Genomic DNA, 17,458 nt, shown 5'->3' on the forward strand with positions numbered 1-17,458 from the left:
TGGAGAAAGGTTTTTCCACAGACCATAGAGTGCGTGGTTTTGAGTGCTGCCTGCATTTCATGGATGGGGCTTTGTGCGGACCGGTTGTTGGCATGCTGCGGCCCGGTACTGGTCCACGGACCGGGGGTTGGAGGCCCCTGCCTTAGATGAACAGGATGGTTGAATGGGAAGAGTACAGAATACATATGGCAAGTACCAATGTTTTCATCTAGGGGAAATATGATGGAAGGCATTGGGTTGATTATTTCAGGGGACAGATGATTTGTGGTGATCTCTTTTTTTCCAGTCCAGTAGCTCCATGCTGGGGACCTCATGGTCATATTTTCAGAGTATCTAGCCTCATAGTGTTCCTGGTAAACAGCAGATCTGTCTATAATAAAGCGGTGTCAGTTCATGATTTGGTGACCGACAGACTAGATCAGATGTGTGTTACTCATGCCTAACTGCATGAAAGGAGCAATATCCTTCTTTCAAAAATTTGCCCAATCAGGTTTTGGGTCCTGCCCCAGTCTTGAGTATCAGGGTCAGGGAGATGGGGTGATGTTGATATATTATAAGACCTTATCTGTGACCCGGATCGTTATTTTGAATGTTGCAGGATGTTAAGTTGGGCCTAAGGACAAACTAGGGGTACTGTTGCTATACCAGTGGCTCTGCTGTCTATCTGGATCTTTCCCAAGTTTCCTGGGCCTGGTTGTTGGGTTGAAGATTGAGTTTCCTCCCTATGGGTATTTGGGGATTTTAACCTCCATACAATGAATGCTGGGAAAGCCTAGGAGTTTCATGAAGATCTGCATACATAGGTGGGCATGAATTAGGTCTAATTTTTGCTTTAGAGCAATTGTCTTATGATCTGAAGGATATGGAAGGTATTACCATTACCCCTTTGTTATAGTTAAATCAGCAGCCTATGTTACCCATAGGGTCAGGTCCATTTGGCTTGTCTGCTAGATTGGTGAATCCATCAGTTAACTGCCTACTTTACCACTTGCAAGAAATGACTCAGACTTTTGCTCCTGAATGGCCTCATTCCACTGGCTGATCCAGGCAACCTCTTGGTTTTTAGTGGTCCTCTGGAAGATGAAGCAGCAGGAATGATACCTGGAGCATAGGTTAAAGATGAATAGTGAAACAAACAAAGCACAATTAGCTGTCCAAGTTCAAGCTTATTCCAGAGCAATAAGAAATACAAAGTATTCCTACTTTTGTCTCTCTTAGGGGATTGTGGCAGGATACAAATATAATAAATAAGTTTCTAGATTATATTCTATAATCTATATATAGATTCCTATATATGTACGTACGTACGTATATGTAAATGTTTTTTATGATGTACCCGGTCAGCCGAAATTTAACGTGTGTGTTAAAGAATTCATCTGAAGAACACATTTTAATCTCCTATTAAATGGAAATATTATCCAAAAATAGAAAAGGAAAAAATTAAAATGAGTTCAAAATATTTATTGCCTGATTATTAGAAGGGAAAAAAACTGTCCTGTAAAATAGTAGAACATAATTAGAAGTTTAGGGTAAACAGTAAGCCTGACATTGGGAAGAATAATGTCCATATTCTTTGGGACTGAGAACTTTAAAATACTGATGCATTTATATCAGAAAAAGCTGACATATTGGAAGAATTTAAGACAAGCAAGGAAGATTCTTGATAGATCAACACATCGTCTATGTTTTTCTGTGCTACATGACTTTGATATCTCCTTTCCTATAAAAAGAAGGAAATTTCATGATAAGGAAATAATCTTTTAATATCAAAAGATATCATTACAACATATTTGAACACTGCATTTCTCTGTTTTGCAAGTATGTCTTGTTCAACAAATGAATTGTTGATCAAACTGTAAAAATAAACAGAATGCTGTGATTGTAGAGATTATTGCATTTTTGTTTCCAACACCACTGAATTTGCTTTATTTTCAGATTGCATGGGCTTTAAATAAAGGAGTGAAAACTGAATACAAACAGTTTTGGGATGTGGATCTCGGAGTATCATATATACCCTGGGAAAAAGTTAAGGTGGATGATTTAGATGGCTTTGCAGAAGGAGGCATGATTGACCAGGAAACAGTAAATAGTGGTAAGGACAATTTAAAATACTTCGTATTAAAACTTTAGTTTCATTTTTTCATATTTTGTTCCAGAGAAATGTGTTTCCAGTAATCTAAAAAGGCACTCCAAATGTTGTTCCTCTCAGGCTATGTAAAAGATAGGCCGACTGTTGGCAGTCAAGCTGAATCACAGAGTTCCAGTTTGTGACATGTCTAGAAAATTTCTGTCTTCAACTAGGATATATGCTAGTTTCCAAAGGAAATTTGGAAATTATTTATTTAAATAAACTTACTTACTTATTTAGTAAATAAACTTATGTACTAATTATTTCATTTCCAAAGGAAATGTATTTATTAATTAAATAAATCTCATGTGATATAATATTTAAGATTTAATGTAGATATATCCTTTGTCCAAAATTGTAGAAAATTTGTAAATAGGAAAAATCAATTGCTACTTACAAAATAATGTTTTGCCAAAAAAATGTGTGGTTTGGTTTAGTTTAATTTGATACACAGAAAGAAATAGGAAAAGCATACAAAGAAAAGAAAAATAGGACGAAAATATATTATGAAATACTCAGATCGAAATCTCCCAGAGGTGCTTTAGATTCAAATATTGTACATATCTAATAATGTTGCATTTCCCCCAAAATAAGACCCACCCAGAAAATAAGCCCTAGCCTGATTTTTTTAGCATGCTCCTAGTATAAGCTGTACCCCTCCAAAATAAGCCCAGGGGGGTGGGCTTGGCCAGCACAAGAGGCGGCAAGCATGCAGGGGCTGACAGTGTGCAGCAAGGCCCGCACAGCACAGGTAAGTCCAAGCATGGAGGCAAAGCCGGGGGGGGCAGGTGATCCAGACATGCTGCGCAGCCGGAAGGCTCACACAGCTGCAACAGGCAGAGGTGCCTCTGCTCCGCCTGCTGCTGGTGCTGCCGTGTGAGCCTTGTGCGAGCCAGATGGTCACGCAGCATGGTTGGATCGCATGCCTCTGTCTCCGCTTGCTGCCAGCGCCACCACTTGAGCCTCCCGTGAGCCAGGCGGTCACGCAGCACGTCCAGATTGCCTGCCTGCCTCCTGTGCTTCTGCCCTTGGGCCAAGTGGGCTGTGGCTGCTGCCGGCCCCCGTGCACTTGCCGCCTCTTGTGTGCGCATAGGGCTGATCAAGGCCACTGGATCTCCTCCCCTCTTTGTCATCTGAGTCAAGGGAGTATATACAGAAAGTTTTTCAGACCTGTCTGATTGCAACTTGGCATTTTGACTGCTATACCGCAGTTCTACTTTTTTTTATAATCTCTTTTGTCTTGCAGCCCCCCAACTAGGGGCATTAAGCAGGTTCAAGTTGCAACTGCGGTACATTACAAATTCAGATTTCTTTTTGCTGACAAGAGTTAAAGAGGTTATAAAAAAAGTAGAACTGCAGTATAACAGTCAAAATGTCAAGGTGCAATCAATCAGACCGGTCTGTCTGAAAAACCTTATCTCTCTCTCTCTCTCTCTCTCTCTCTCTCTCTCTCTCTCTCTGTGTGTGTGTGTGTGTGTGTATTAAAAAAAATAATATAGTTTTTAAACACAGCGTTAAAGCTTGACTAAACACAGTAATATTGATCGGTTTTTCTGTTACACTGTTAGAAACGGAGCAAACATTAATCCAAGGTTGTAAATTTCAAGAACCACAAAATACCCTCCCCCCCCCCAAAAAAAACCCCTTGTTCTACATAAAACAATCTGGGAATGTACCATTCAGATAGTTTTTTAAAATATATTTTTCAATCTCCACTCATTGTGAAAATGTAGGTATCATAGTTAGTGAAGCAAATGCTTGTTTTCTTCTAATACGCTTTTCAAAACACTGATCAGTTGTTGTTTCTTTAGAATGGGAAACTACAAGGACTTCAGAGACTGTAAAAGAGAGTGTGCAGATAACCCAGAGTGCAACTGTTGAGAAAACCACAGTTGTCACAACACAGGCAGAAACTTATAAACAATCTGTCACTATGTTACAGGTTAGTATTGTATTCCATTTTCTGCCCACACTTTTCTTCTAGTATTTAAAGGACAATTCAGATTATTGATTCAATTGATAAACCTACTTTTGTGTCAGATGCATATCATATCTTCTCGTACCTTCTGCAACTTAAGATATTTTTTTTTCCTTTTATTGTGAAAAACTCTCTGAAGTTAAGTATGCACAAAACAAAAAACATGTTGGTTTAACCCATAGAACGAAGAACTCCACTCAGACATCTCAGGGACGTCTCATGTTGGTTGCTTCCTAAGGTGGCTCCCAATAAGTATGTAGTAAAAAATTACCTCAATAAGCAAAAGTAAGAGGCAGCAAAACTCTGGGAATGATTTTCTTCCCTATAGTAAATCACCCTATGAAGAAAATGAACAGTTTAAAAAAATGCAATAAGTAAAAATTAAAAATATTTAAATTGGCCTGGAGTTATTTTGGGAATTAACTGGCAAGCGTTCAGTTTACTGATAGGAGAGAGAGAATTTGAAAAGAAAATGAAAAGTAGTCATCTGGACTTTCTAGAAGTTCATTTGTTGGTCAACTATTAAAAGACTGAGTTTGAATTTAAAGAGACAGAACTGTTTCTACATTGAAAAGACAGAAGTAATACTATATTGCCCTTTTTATATGCCAGGGGTCTTCAGACTTGGCCCTTTTATGACTTGTGGACTTCAACTCCCAGAATTCCTCAGCAGTCCACAAGTCATAAAAGGGCCAAGTTTGAAGACGCCTGCTATATGCTTTTCTGTGATAACTTGCAAGCTTTAAATGTCCTTATTTGGGACTCCCAGGGTACCTCCTTCATTCCATAGCTGTAATTCAACAGCAGAATAGGCCAAAAAGGCCAATTTACAGGGGTACAATTTTAAAATTTTCTTTCATAAATATGTATGGATTAAAGATCACCAGGACTATTTTTCTCATTATAACAGATTCCTGTAGCGCCAACTGTGCCGACTGTTAATTTAGTTCCACCTGCATTTCCTGTTACAATGTCTGTCCCTCCACCTGGTTACAGTGGAATTCCTCCGCCTCCATTCTTGAGAGCAAGCTTTAATCCTTCACAACCACCTCCTGGTAAAGTTATCTTTCCATTCTATAACATAAACATCAAAGTGCATTGGCATTGTTATTTGTTTATTTCTCTTAAGTTTACATTTGCTGAGAATTTTGCATAATTAGCCAGAAAAGCTTTGGTTCCCTCTTTGCAAAGCAGGGCCCAAAATTGTGAACAAGGACTTGGCTTCAGTGGCTTAAGGAGTCCTTCAGCTTTATGAATCTATCACTACTTATTTTTAAAATATTAATTTAATCTGTAGTCATCTATTTGCACAGTGAAGTGGCAGTAAACCTTATTTAATTCAGTGGATCTTATTTCCATATATATATCTGTATGTGTGCATTTAATTACAACACTTTCTTGAATTAGATAATGAATGCTTGAACATATTTATAATTCAGTTAAGAATTTAGCTCTTGTTATTTTTCATAAACTTTAATAGATTTGTTTATTAATATTTATTCTTTGTTTCTTCTAGGTTTCATGCCTCCACCTGTTCCGCCACCTGTTCCACCACCTGTAGTCCCAACATGTAAGCTGTTTTTAATTTTTCTTTCATAGGATTCCAATAAAACTGTCACAGTTAGAAAAAAAAGTTTGGTGGAATTGGATTTATTTTTATAAATAACATTATAAAGCTTAGAACTGAGTTCCTGCTACTCTTGAATAAGTGGCCAGGTTTACCTATATTAGGTAGGATGGCACCTGTACAGACATTATCAAGAACTATATAAACAGTCCTGTTCTGTGTACGACTTCCAATTAGGTTTAGGGTTAGACTGGAAAACATAGGAATCCAGAAATTATGGGTTTTGCATGTAGATAACATTTCTTTGTGTAGGAAGTCATTCACAACTACAGTTTGGACTGGAACTTCTGTCACAAAGCAATGCAGTCATTAAGTGAGTAGTTACAACCAGTTGTCTAGTGCCCTGTGATCATGTGATTGTCATTTGCAATCTTCTGTATTGGCTTGCCCAGGAAGTCTGCTACTGCTGCTGAGAGGACTCCCTCTCAATCTTTGGGGACTGACTGAAAGAGCTGCTGGCTGAGGGGAGCTGACATCTTTTCATGGGATGCAGAAAAAGCAGCTTAAATCATGAAGATCTAAGCCAGTGATGGTGAACCTTTTAGAGACCAAGTGCCCAAAAACCACCCACCCCTGTCCCCGCTCCGCCGTGCCCGCTGGACCACCCACCACAGATCACCCAGGCAGCCCAGCAGCGCCTGGTGGCCATGCCCTCCACCCGTACCCTGCAGCATTATCTGCGCAATGGGGTGCAAGAGCTGAGTCTTGCCCCCACTGCCCAGCTACCATGTCCTTGGCTGCACAGCATTGTGTGGGCCGTGCCCAGGGGCGACTCTCCTCCGGAGGGCTGCTGGTGAGGAGGGGGCCATGGAAGGAGGCGGGGCTGGGGCGACGGTGCGTGTGCCCACAGAGAGGGCTCCGAGTGCTGCCTCTGGTACACATGCCATAGGTTCGCCACCACTGATCTATGCTCTGTTTCTGCACCCCTTGGACAGATGTCAGCTCTCCTTGGTGCATGGAAGAGAATTTCTCTGGTGTGTGCAGAAAAGAAGCTTAAATCATGCAGATCTAAACTTCATTTCTGTACTCTACCAGAGTGGGACTTAGATCAAGTCTTTGCACTTGAATAATGTCAGCTTAACAGTGCTTGTGCTTAAAGCATGGTAGTGCCTCCTACAGACAGATTTTGGCATTTCTGCCCATAAAATGAATTAAACAGAGACCATCCACTTATTCTATGAACTCAATTCTTTCTTAAAACAACAGTTAATATTAGGCAGAATGACAGGCACATAACTGAACCCTCTTCTATCTGATCCCAAGAGGCTCATCCTTTTTGAAAGCTGCACTATTTGTATTAACTGCCCCAAATTAATAGGTAATAGATTGTATTTATTGATGAGTAACGATTAGAATCTTTTTTAATTATAATCCAACTGTATAATTTTGATGGATTTTCTAATAGCTTTCTTCACTTTGGATGTTTTAAAGATTATACTTTTAACTTAATAATAAATTTGGAAGGGATCTTGGAGGTCATGTAGTCCAGGGTTCCCCAACCTCTGGTCGGTGGACCAGTACCAGGCCGTGGCAAGCTAACAACTGGTCTGCACAAACAAGTAAAGCCCCATCTGTGGGATGCAGGCAGCATATAAAACTACGCACTTTCCAGTCCGTGGAAAAATCTTTCTCCACAGAACCAGTCCCTTATGCCCAAAAGGTTGGGGACCTCTGATCTAGTCCAACCCCCTGCTCAGGTAGGAAACCCTATACCGTTTCAGACAAATGGCTGTCCAGTCTCTTCTTAAAAACTTCCAGTGTTGGAGCATTCACAGCTTCTGGAGACAGGTTGTTCCACTGGTTAATTGTTCTAACTATCAGGGAATTTCTCCTTAGTTCTAAGTTGTTTCTCTCTTATTCGTGGTGACTTGTTTATACATTAAGTAGAAAGATTTTGATTAACATACTGGTGGTTTCTTTTAAAAAGACTTGTATAGATTTGCACAAGCATTAATGTGCATGTGTATTGTTTTACAGCTCTTGTACAGCCGTCGCTGACTATTGCTCAAGAATCAATGAAAGATTTTAGCAGCCTTGTTCTACCAGGTGGTACGGTTTCTAGTAGTCTTACGACATCAACATTATCTGCCGGAAGTGTCTTTTCTTCTCTTTCAAATAACAGTTCAGAATTGGATGAAAAAGGATCTCTTCGTGCTGATCTTCCAACCTCTTCTACGGAAAACAGAACTGGTAAGTAGCATTATAAAACCTTTTGGGAGGACTATATGAGTGCTTGCATCTGCATGACCATGACAAATGCATGTGTACATACATACACATATATGCTTAGAATAGGAATGTCATAACTTTCAAGACTTCATATGTGTATCAGATACAGCTTTTGGGAGAATAATGAGCTTACTTGTTCCTAAGAGCTAAATAAAGACAGACATATATACATGCCTACATACATTTATACTAGAAGGATAGATAATAGGATCAGAATAACTAGAGTTGTTTATTAGGCCAATTGCAATATAATTTCTGTGTTTTTCCAACAGTAGTCAGTTTTTAATAAGATTTGTTGTTCACTCATTATATTGCCACAATACTTTTTTGTTTATTTAATCTGAATTGTATTAATATTAATACCATACAAATAATTTTAAAACTTTTAGCGTAATTTTTATAGTTTCTATCCACTCAAATATACAGGAAGACAGGAAAATGATATGCTAAATCCTAGTACTATTTTTTAAACTTTTCTATAACTTTCTAGATAAAGTACTTTAAAGGCGTACAATTTTTCTAAACATTTATTTTATAAGCTATTCTTCAGTAAGAGATACTGTTTACTTTTCCTTAAATAGATATTGTTGCAGATTATAATCAAAAGCCAACCTGTAGATGTTGAATTTAGTTTATAATTAAACTATTAAAAGTATTAGGCATGGTTGTTTTAATTTACTGATTTGAGTTTTTGTATTTCAGTTCAAGATGATGTTTCAAGCAGTTCTGGACTTACCGAGGGAGTACAGCCATCTGGTATCACAACCAGTTCTGGGCATGTAGGGGGAATTCAGCCACCACATGTCTCAAGTAGTGCTGGACTTGTGCAGCCAGTCAGTGTCTCAAGCAGCTCTGGACTTTTGACAAGAATTCAACCACCCACTGCTTCAAATAGCTCTGGTCTTATAACAGGTGTTCAGGCTCCAAGTGTCTCAAGTAGCTCTGGGCTTTTGTCAGGACTTCAGACGATAAATGTTTCAAGCAGCTCCAGCCTTTTAATGGGTATCCAACCACCCATAGTCTCAAATAATACTGGACGTTTGTCAGGAATCCAGCCACCCATTGTATCAAATAGTTCTGGGCTTTTGACAGCACTCCAACCACCCATTGTATCAAGCAATTCTGCAATTTTAGGATTGCCACCACCAATGGTTTCAAGTAGTTCTGGACTGTTAGGATTACCACCACCAAATATTTCAGGTGGTTCTGGACTATTAGGACTACAACCACCCACTGGAATTCAAAATTTGCCCCATTTAACTATTGCTAGTCAACGGTTGCCTGGAATTTCTCTAGTAGAAATCCGATCGGGATTAATACCACAACCACCTGGTGCTAGATTTCCACTACTGCAACCTGGGATGCCACCACAACGTACAGTTCCTCCTCCAACTATACTTGATCCATCCCTTCCTCCACCTAGAGTTCCTTTCCTTCCAGGAGATATTTTTACTCAAACAGAGAGGCCATTTGTAACTTCTGGTAGGCACAATATGGATATTTCTAACCCAGATAAAAGATTGCCTGTTGGGGAAGATAGCATTCAACAAGAAGGAGATAGAGACTATCGCTTTCCTCCAATGGAAAGTAGAGATCGAACATCTTCAGTAGATATAAGGGATTCTGTTGGAAGGCCACCCCTAGATCCAAGAGAAGGTCTAGGTCGACCTCCTATGGATGGAAGAGAACATCTTCTCAGACCACATATAGATTTGCGGGAGAACTTTGGAAGGCCAGGTATTGATAATCTAAGGAGAGAGCATTTTGCTTTCAACTCAGAAAAACACTGGGGTCAAAGAGGAGATTATGATGAAAGAGAACATCAGACCTTTCCTGTATATGGTAGTCTCAAAGGGTTCCAGGAAGCTCGAGACAGATACCGGCAAACAAACTACAGATTTGAAATTCGAAGTGGTCCTACCTGGAACAGAGGACTTGAACAAGATGCTCACAGAGACTTTGATGACCGTCGTAGACCATGGGAAAGGCAAAGGGACAGGGATGATAGAGATTTTAATTTTGGTAGAGAAATTAACGGAAACAGATTTGGGAGAGAGAGAACACAGAACAACTGGATACCCCCTCCGCATCCAAGAGCGTTTGAATATTTTGAAGGTGGTGCTTCTCAACAAAAAGTTGATAGTGTTCCCCAAGTTAATGGTGAAAACACAGAGACAGTGAATCAGCCATCTGCTGTGCAAGTGCAGGATGAATTGGAACTTTATGAAAAGTTGGCGACTTCAAATGAGACAAAAAAAGAGAAGAGTGACACAGAAGCTGAATTAGAAACTGAACCAGTGGTAGAAAGCACAGAAACTGAGGGGACATAATCATCACTCAGTAGGTAAAAAGATACCTTTTGTAAAGTTGTCATCTCTCTCTGTAATAGATGAATGGCTGACTGGACCTTAGTTCATTTTTTTTCTTCCAGAATTAAGTTAATCTAATATTCACGTTCATCTTTCACTTAAATAGTTGTACAACTGACTTGTATAGAATATTGTTTTTAATTTGAACATGGTAGGTGAAGTTTGTCTTTCTTTTCTTTTTTCTTTTTTCCTGGCAAAACACAAACTTTCCCCACTTGCTTTTACTTCAGAAGGATAAATTACAGCTTGTCAAACAAAGAAAAAGACTTCCTATGGAAGAACTTGATTTTTTTAGATGCTATTAGGTTGGCCATAGAAATTGTTATACTTGAAAACAGGCGCTGGTATATCTTATCCAGATTTCTAGGCTGGTGGAAATTTTTAAAACGTAGGCAGAGCTGTGATACTAAATGTTCCCTCAGTTTGGCCCAGAAAAGGAGCATAAATGATTCAGAGATGGTGTATTTTTGAAATTTCTGCATTATAGTCTCTGTTTCTCAATTACAAGTGTCCATGATCTGTCCTCCTCGTACTGCAATGAGTTAAAAAATAACATACATTTTAAATGTTTTTTTAGATGCCAATAAAGCATTATTTGTTTGATAAGCATTCTAGGTATTGTATTTTTTATATACAATCTATAACATTCTGGTTGAATTGTGCTTTACTAATTGTTGCAAAAGGTTTATAATGCTCTTGTAAAACTAGTGCAACAATTGTATATGCTACAAAAGCATATGCCTTTCTACTAAAAATCATGGAATCACATTAGTTTGTGTATAATACATGTATGTAAATATTTGTGTAAAACTGTATGTAGATACCATTGTTTCTGTGTGTGATAGTGCATGCGCACGCACTCACAGAATAATGTAGACAGTTAAATAAAATGAAATGAATTAGGTTATGCAATTTCATATTTAATCTTTAGGTAGAAAGAAAATTGTAGATGCTGATGTGACAGGTTAAACAAAGTAATATTTGCTCTTCTAAATTCTTATGACTTCAGAAGGTGGACTGGCATGCTCTGAAGGCTGAAGAGTAAGATTTAAGGATGCTTTTTAAGTGTGGCAATATATGGTGCAAAAATGAAGCAAATGTTTGAATTGTCATTTTTGTAATGCTTCTGGTGTTTTGGGTAGAAAGTGATATATAAAAATACTTTGTTGATGATTTGCTTGCTGTGAATATTCAGTTCATAGTTGTTATCTAAAACATATTGAGCCACTTTAAGAACAAAACACTCTTGCTTATCTCAAATAACTGACCACATAAGGTTTAGGTTAGAAGATTCTTTAGGCTGCAATCGTATATGCATTTAACTTGTATTAAGTTTCATTGATATCAATATTGAAAACTGGCATTTAGATATTTGGAATTTTTTAAACTCTGGGCTGGCTAGCGTCCATAATTTGAAATGGCCTCATAAAAATATTTCTGCCCAAACTAAAAATATGTTTTTAGGATCTACTCTCTAACAAGTTGATGGAATGTAACCTTTTATCCTTTTTTTTTCTTTTAAAAAGCCTTCAAAATCTAAGAATATGATAGTTTTAGAATTTATATTGTGCTAAATTAATATTTTATGTAGAAAATGACATTCTTTTAATTCAAGAAAAGTTTGAATTTTCAATAATGTGAATTAGTCAAGTTCCACAAAATTATGCTTTTATAATAATATGAAATATATGAAAGTTACAGAAATTTCATTAATATAATACACTTTTATTGCAATAAAGTTTGAGAATTACAAATTTACAATTTGGAAATTCACAGTTGCACTACCACTTTTCCTTTTGGTGAACTTAAGTCTTAAATTACAAAATGCATTATTGCTGCATATTGGCAGTCTGCCTGTCAGGATGGATTCACTTTCATTGAATTACTGTTGCCAAATATAACAGCATTAAGAATTAAGATGCTGTTGCTTAAAATCAGTATAATTTAGCTACAATGCCCCAGTTTTGTATTTGCTTACTGGTAATAATGCAACAGTGGAATATAATTGCATTTCTTACTTTGGGACAGTAGTTCTTATAAGATACCTGTATTTGATTGCATTCTTGATTTTTACAAGTGGCCAAAAAATTTGGATGTGTTATGAAGTTTTAAGTTTAAATCTTCGAACAGCACTAGCTACATATCACTATCATATAAAAAGATACCTTGAAACTATGTAAAAGCTGTATCTTTTAAAATTTTAAATAGCATAAAAGTATGTCATACTTTGGACATAGCATCTATCGGTAAGACAGGCTTGGGATAGCTCAGATCTACTAGTTGAGAAAAAGTAGGAAGAGACAAAGCTGCCTCTTAGATAGAAGGGATCTCCAGACAAGATAGTTATGTTCTGTTGGCAGAAAGGTACTGCTAGTGGTATTCCAAATTATGGTGGTAAATATATCACTTACATGAGTCAGTGTCATTTTGAGAACTGAAAACTACTGAATTGTAGCTGTTCCATTTTTCAGCTGAGAAATTGTAATTTACCTCTATCCACCAACATATTGAAAACATAGGATCAGCTGTGAGTCTTTTGCTTGATATGGCTGTTTTCCTTATGAGGCTAAAGTTGATAACATAATGAATGAAATTAATAGCCTAATCATTAATTATTAAAATATCAATCTAAAACATGGTCTAGAAATTATTTGAGAATATATTGCTCTTGCCCTATATTTTTCTCCTCTTGTTCCCATATATGTAATAAACATTTGTATTATAGAGAAAAATTGTCCTTTTTCAATAAGGAAACAGCTAATTGTTATAAACAATTTCAATTCTATTTTTCACTGGCATATTGGTTTAACGTGTAACTTTTAAATGTGTTTTGATAAGTTTATTATAGAAAATAAAGTAAAATCTCAAATAAATGAAGTAGCCAAAATAGAAATATAATTAACAACTTAAATTATTATACTCTAATTCAGTTGACAGTCCTAAAAGCTTCATTAAGCATCATGTTAAATTAATCTCTTCAAAAGAAAATTAAAAGTATAACCAGAAATTTGCACTATAATTGACACCATACAGAATATGCATAGCATCTTTGGGAAGTTAATTTGACATTCCCAGAATGTAAACTCTTACAAAAAGACTGCTCCCATATACATATTTTAATGCAAATAATTCATGTATTTGATTCCCATATTCCTATTTCCAGTGGTGCTCATGAAATTATAATTTATCAAGAATGATTTCCCATAGATTCTGTAGTTCATGCAAAACATTAAATGCCAGTAGTAGTTACCTTGCTTTATTTTAAAAATATGTATATTTCCAAAATACATTTTTTATTCTAAGACATTTCAAAAATCACAAGCGTGACCACAAATTGATACTAAAATTATAAGTGATTTTAATACTTTATACTGGTTACTGAGTAATAAGTCTGCGTCACTTCTTTCTTGATGATTTTTTGTTGGTTTACTAGTATGAAAAGATAGCTATTTGCTTATAGTGTAGTCCAATGCATGTTTGTTCAAACCTACTCCATTGAGTTGAGTTGAATTTGCATAAGATTGCAGCCTTGAAATGCAATGTAAATTGAGCCACGAAGTTTTTCTTGTTTGGTTTTTAATTAATTTTGCTTATGAAATGCCCTGATATGTTTTTGCGAATACTTAAAACTGATTACAGTACCTATAAAAATGAACAAGGCTGGAAATTATACTTTTAGTGTTATACGATATGTGCATAGTTTCTCACATGAAGAAGAACTTATGAGCTTGACAGTTCCTAACATTCCCTCCCTAATTTTTGAAAGAATGTTTCTTTTTGACAATATTTCTTTCCTTCTATATTATTAGATATGATTCCTTCCTTTGATATTTGAATAACCATCTTCTTTCTATAAAATCTAAGAATATACAAAAACAAAGTTTACTTCAAAATGTATATTTAACAGATTTAATACCAAAGAAGATAATAGCACTATATTTCATTTGACACTAGTATTCTGAGATTTCCTCTTAATTAACCGTTCCAATAGGATAACTGTCATCCACTTTTACAATCCCAGTAGAAAAAACTGAAAAATCACAATAGTGCAATATGAATTTTGTCATATTAGCACTACACGTTATGTAGAATCTATTTTCAAATGCTTTTTTTTCTTGGGACAATACAAGTCTCCAATCCTCAAAGTTGTGAGTATGGAATCTTTAGTGTGCTTGAATAAATAACTCATAGTTCCAGAACTACAGTGACAAGGATGTCTGTATATATAAAGTAAATAAAGTAGATCACAACCTACTACTTGACAAGATAGAAAAATGTGGGGTAGACAGAACCACCACCAGATGGATCCGTAGCTGGCTGACCGGCCGTACTCAGCGAGTGGTTCTCAATGGAACTGCATCTATATGGAGGGAAGTGTGTAGTGGGGTGCCCCAGGGCTCTGTTCTGGGCCCAGTACTCTTCAACATCTTCATCAACGATTTGGATGAAGGGATAGATGGGGAACTCATCAAATTTGCAGATGACACCAAGCTGGCAGGAATAGCCAACACTCCAGAAGACAGGCTTCAGATACAGAAGGATCTGGACAGACTTGAACACTGGGCACTAACTAACAAAATGAAATTCAATGGTGAAAAAAGCAAGGTTCTACATTTAGGCAAGAAAAACCAAATGCACAAGTACAGCATAGGTGGCACCATGCTCAATAGTAGTAACTGTGAGAGGGACCTCGGAGTCCTAGTAGACAATCACTTAAATATGAGCCAGCAGTGTGCTGCAGCTGCCAAAAAGGCCAACACAGTGCTAGGCTGCATTAACAGAGGGATAGAATCAAGATCACGTGAAGTATTAATACCACTCTTCAATGCCTTGGTAAGGCCACACTGGAATACTGCATCCAGTTTTGGTCACCACGATGTAAAAAAGATGTTGAGACTCTAGAAAGAGTACAGAGAAGAGCAACAAAGATGATTAGGGGACTGGAGGCTAAAACATATAAGGAACGGTTGCTAGAATTGGGTATGTCTAGTTTAACGAAGAGAAGGACAAGGGGGGACATGATAGCAGTATTCCAATATCTCAGGGGCTGCCATAAAGAAGAGGGAATTAAGCTATTTTCCAAAGCACCTGAAGGCAGGACAAGAAGCAACGGGTGGAAACTCATCAAGGAGAGAAGCAACCTAGAACTAAGGAGAAACTTCCTGACAGTGAGAACAATTAATCAGTGGAACAGCCTGCCTCCAGAAGCAGTAAATGCTCCAACACTGGAAGTTTTTAAGAAGAGACTGGACAGCCATTTGTCCGAAATAGCGTAGGGTTTCCTGCCCGAGCAGGGGGTTGGACTAGATGACCTCCAAGGTCCCTTCCAACTTTACTACTATTACTACTATATAGTGCATTCAGAAAGTATTTTGTCACTTTTGACAATTTTTTTTGTGCTGCAGCCTGATTCTGCAGTTGTTGACATTTATTTTTTTCTCATTAATCTATACTCAGTACCCCATCATGACGAAGTGAAAACAGAATTTTAGAAATGTCTGTAAATTTATTAAAAAGAAAAAACTGAAATATCACATTGGCATCAATATTCAGACCCTTCACTTAGTACCGTAAATGCCAGCGTATAAGACGACTTCCGCGAGCGCTGAAATCGGCGCCAAAGAAGGGGGTCGTCTTATACGCCGGAAATACTGGTAGTTTCCGGCGTATAAGACGACGTTCTAGGAATGCGGCCCGGCTATAAAGACGGGGGTCGTCTTATACGCCAGGTCGCCTAATACGCCGGCATATACGGTACTTTGTTGAAGCACCTTTGGCAGCAATTACAGCTTCTAGTCTTTGTAGATATGATGTGACAAGCTTTGCACATCTGAATTGGGGATTTTCCGTCATTCTTCCTTGCAAATCCTCTCAACCTCAATCAGATTGGATGGTGACTGTTGATGGGCATCCATTTTCATTTCCCTCCAGAAATGTTCAATATGGTTCAAGTCAGGGCTCTGGCTGGGCCACTCTAGACATTCACAGAGTTGTCCTAAGCCACTTCTGCATTGTCTTGTCTGTGTGCTTGGGATCGCTGTGATGTTGGAAAGTGAACCTTCGGCCCAGTCTGAGGTCCTAAGTGCTATGGAATAGGTTATCCTTGTACTTCGTTCCATTCAGATTTCCCTTAACCCTGACCAGTCTCCCAATCCCCCACTGCACGATGCTGCCACCATCATGCTTCACTGTTGGGATGATATTGGGCAGGTGGTGAGTGGTACCTTTTTCCTCCAGATATAATATTTAGAATTGAGCTGAAACAGTTTGACCTTGGTTTCATCAGACTAGAGCATCTTGTTCCTCACAGTCTGGGAATCCTTCAGGTGCTTTTTTGCAAACTCCAAGTGGGCTTTCATGTGTTTTGCACTGAGGAGAGGCTTCCATCTAGCCACCATAAAGCCCAATCGGTAGAGGGCTGCAGTGTTGGTTGTCCTTCTAGAACTCTGTCCCATCTCCACACAGGATCTCTGGAGCTCCGTCAATGACCATCAGGTTCTTGGTTATCTCTCTTAATAAGGCCCTTCTCCCCCAATTGCTCAGTTTGACTGTGCAGCCAGCTCTTGGAAGAATCCTGGTTGTGAAAATGGAAATCCTTCCATTTGAGAATTATGGCGGCCACTATGCTCTTAGGAATCTACAGTGCAGCAGCAATTTTATTGTAGTCTTCTCCAGATCCGGGCCTTGCAATAATCCTGCTTCTGAACTCTGCAGGCAGTTCCTTTGATCTCATGGCTTTTCTGCTATAGTATGCGTTGTCAGATGTGAAGTCTTCTATAGAGAGATGTCTGCCTTTCCAAATTATGTCCAATCAATTTAATTTACCACAGGTGGACTCCAATCAAGGTGTAGAAACATGTCAGCAATGATCAAGAAAAATGGGAGGCACTGGAGCTAAATTTCAAGTGTTGTCGCAAAGGGTCTGAATACTTATGCCAATGTGATATTTCAGTTTTTTCTTTTCAATAAATTTACAGACATGTCTGTAAATGTGTTTTCAGTTTGGCATTATGGGGGTACTGAGTGTAAATAAATTAGAAAAAATGAATTTCAACAACTAATCAGGCTGCAGCATAACAAAATTGACAAAAGTGAAGGGGGGTTGAATACTTTTTGAATGCATTGTA

General features: G+C 37.9%; 1 protein-coding gene across 3 annotated transcripts in view; it reads left to right on the plus strand.

Annotated features, from left to right (window-relative positions):
- SCAF8 (SR-related CTD associated factor 8) overlaps window positions 1–17,458 on the plus strand; it is a 91,551-nt gene that overhangs the window by 37,951 nt on the left and 36,142 nt on the right. For 2 of the 3 annotated variants that reach the window (XM_039358229.1, XM_039358230.1), the window contains exons 15-20: window positions 1,936–2,092; window positions 3,940–4,070; window positions 5,017–5,161; window positions 5,623–5,676; window positions 7,711–7,923; window positions 8,665–10,306. In XM_039358229.1, the coding sequence (XP_039214163.1) occupies window positions 1,936–2,092; window positions 3,940–4,070; window positions 5,017–5,161; window positions 5,623–5,676; window positions 7,711–7,923; window positions 8,665–10,292 (2,328 nt within the window). In that variant the 3' untranslated portion in view covers window positions 10,293–10,306. Of the gene's footprint in view, window positions 1–1,935; window positions 2,093–3,939; window positions 4,071–5,016; window positions 5,162–5,622; window positions 5,677–7,710; window positions 7,924–8,664; window positions 10,938–17,458 lie in introns of those variants that run through there. The other variant, XM_039358231.1, reaches the window with a different exon arrangement.

The sequence above is a fragment of the Crotalus tigris genome, unplaced genomic scaffold, assembly GCF_016545835.1.
Source record: "Crotalus tigris isolate CLP2741 ecotype Arizona unplaced genomic scaffold, ASM1654583v1 scf7180000019007.31208882:3723066, whole genome shotgun sequence".
In the NCBI taxonomy this organism is placed as follows: Eukaryota; Metazoa; Chordata; class Lepidosauria; order Squamata; family Viperidae; genus Crotalus; species Crotalus tigris.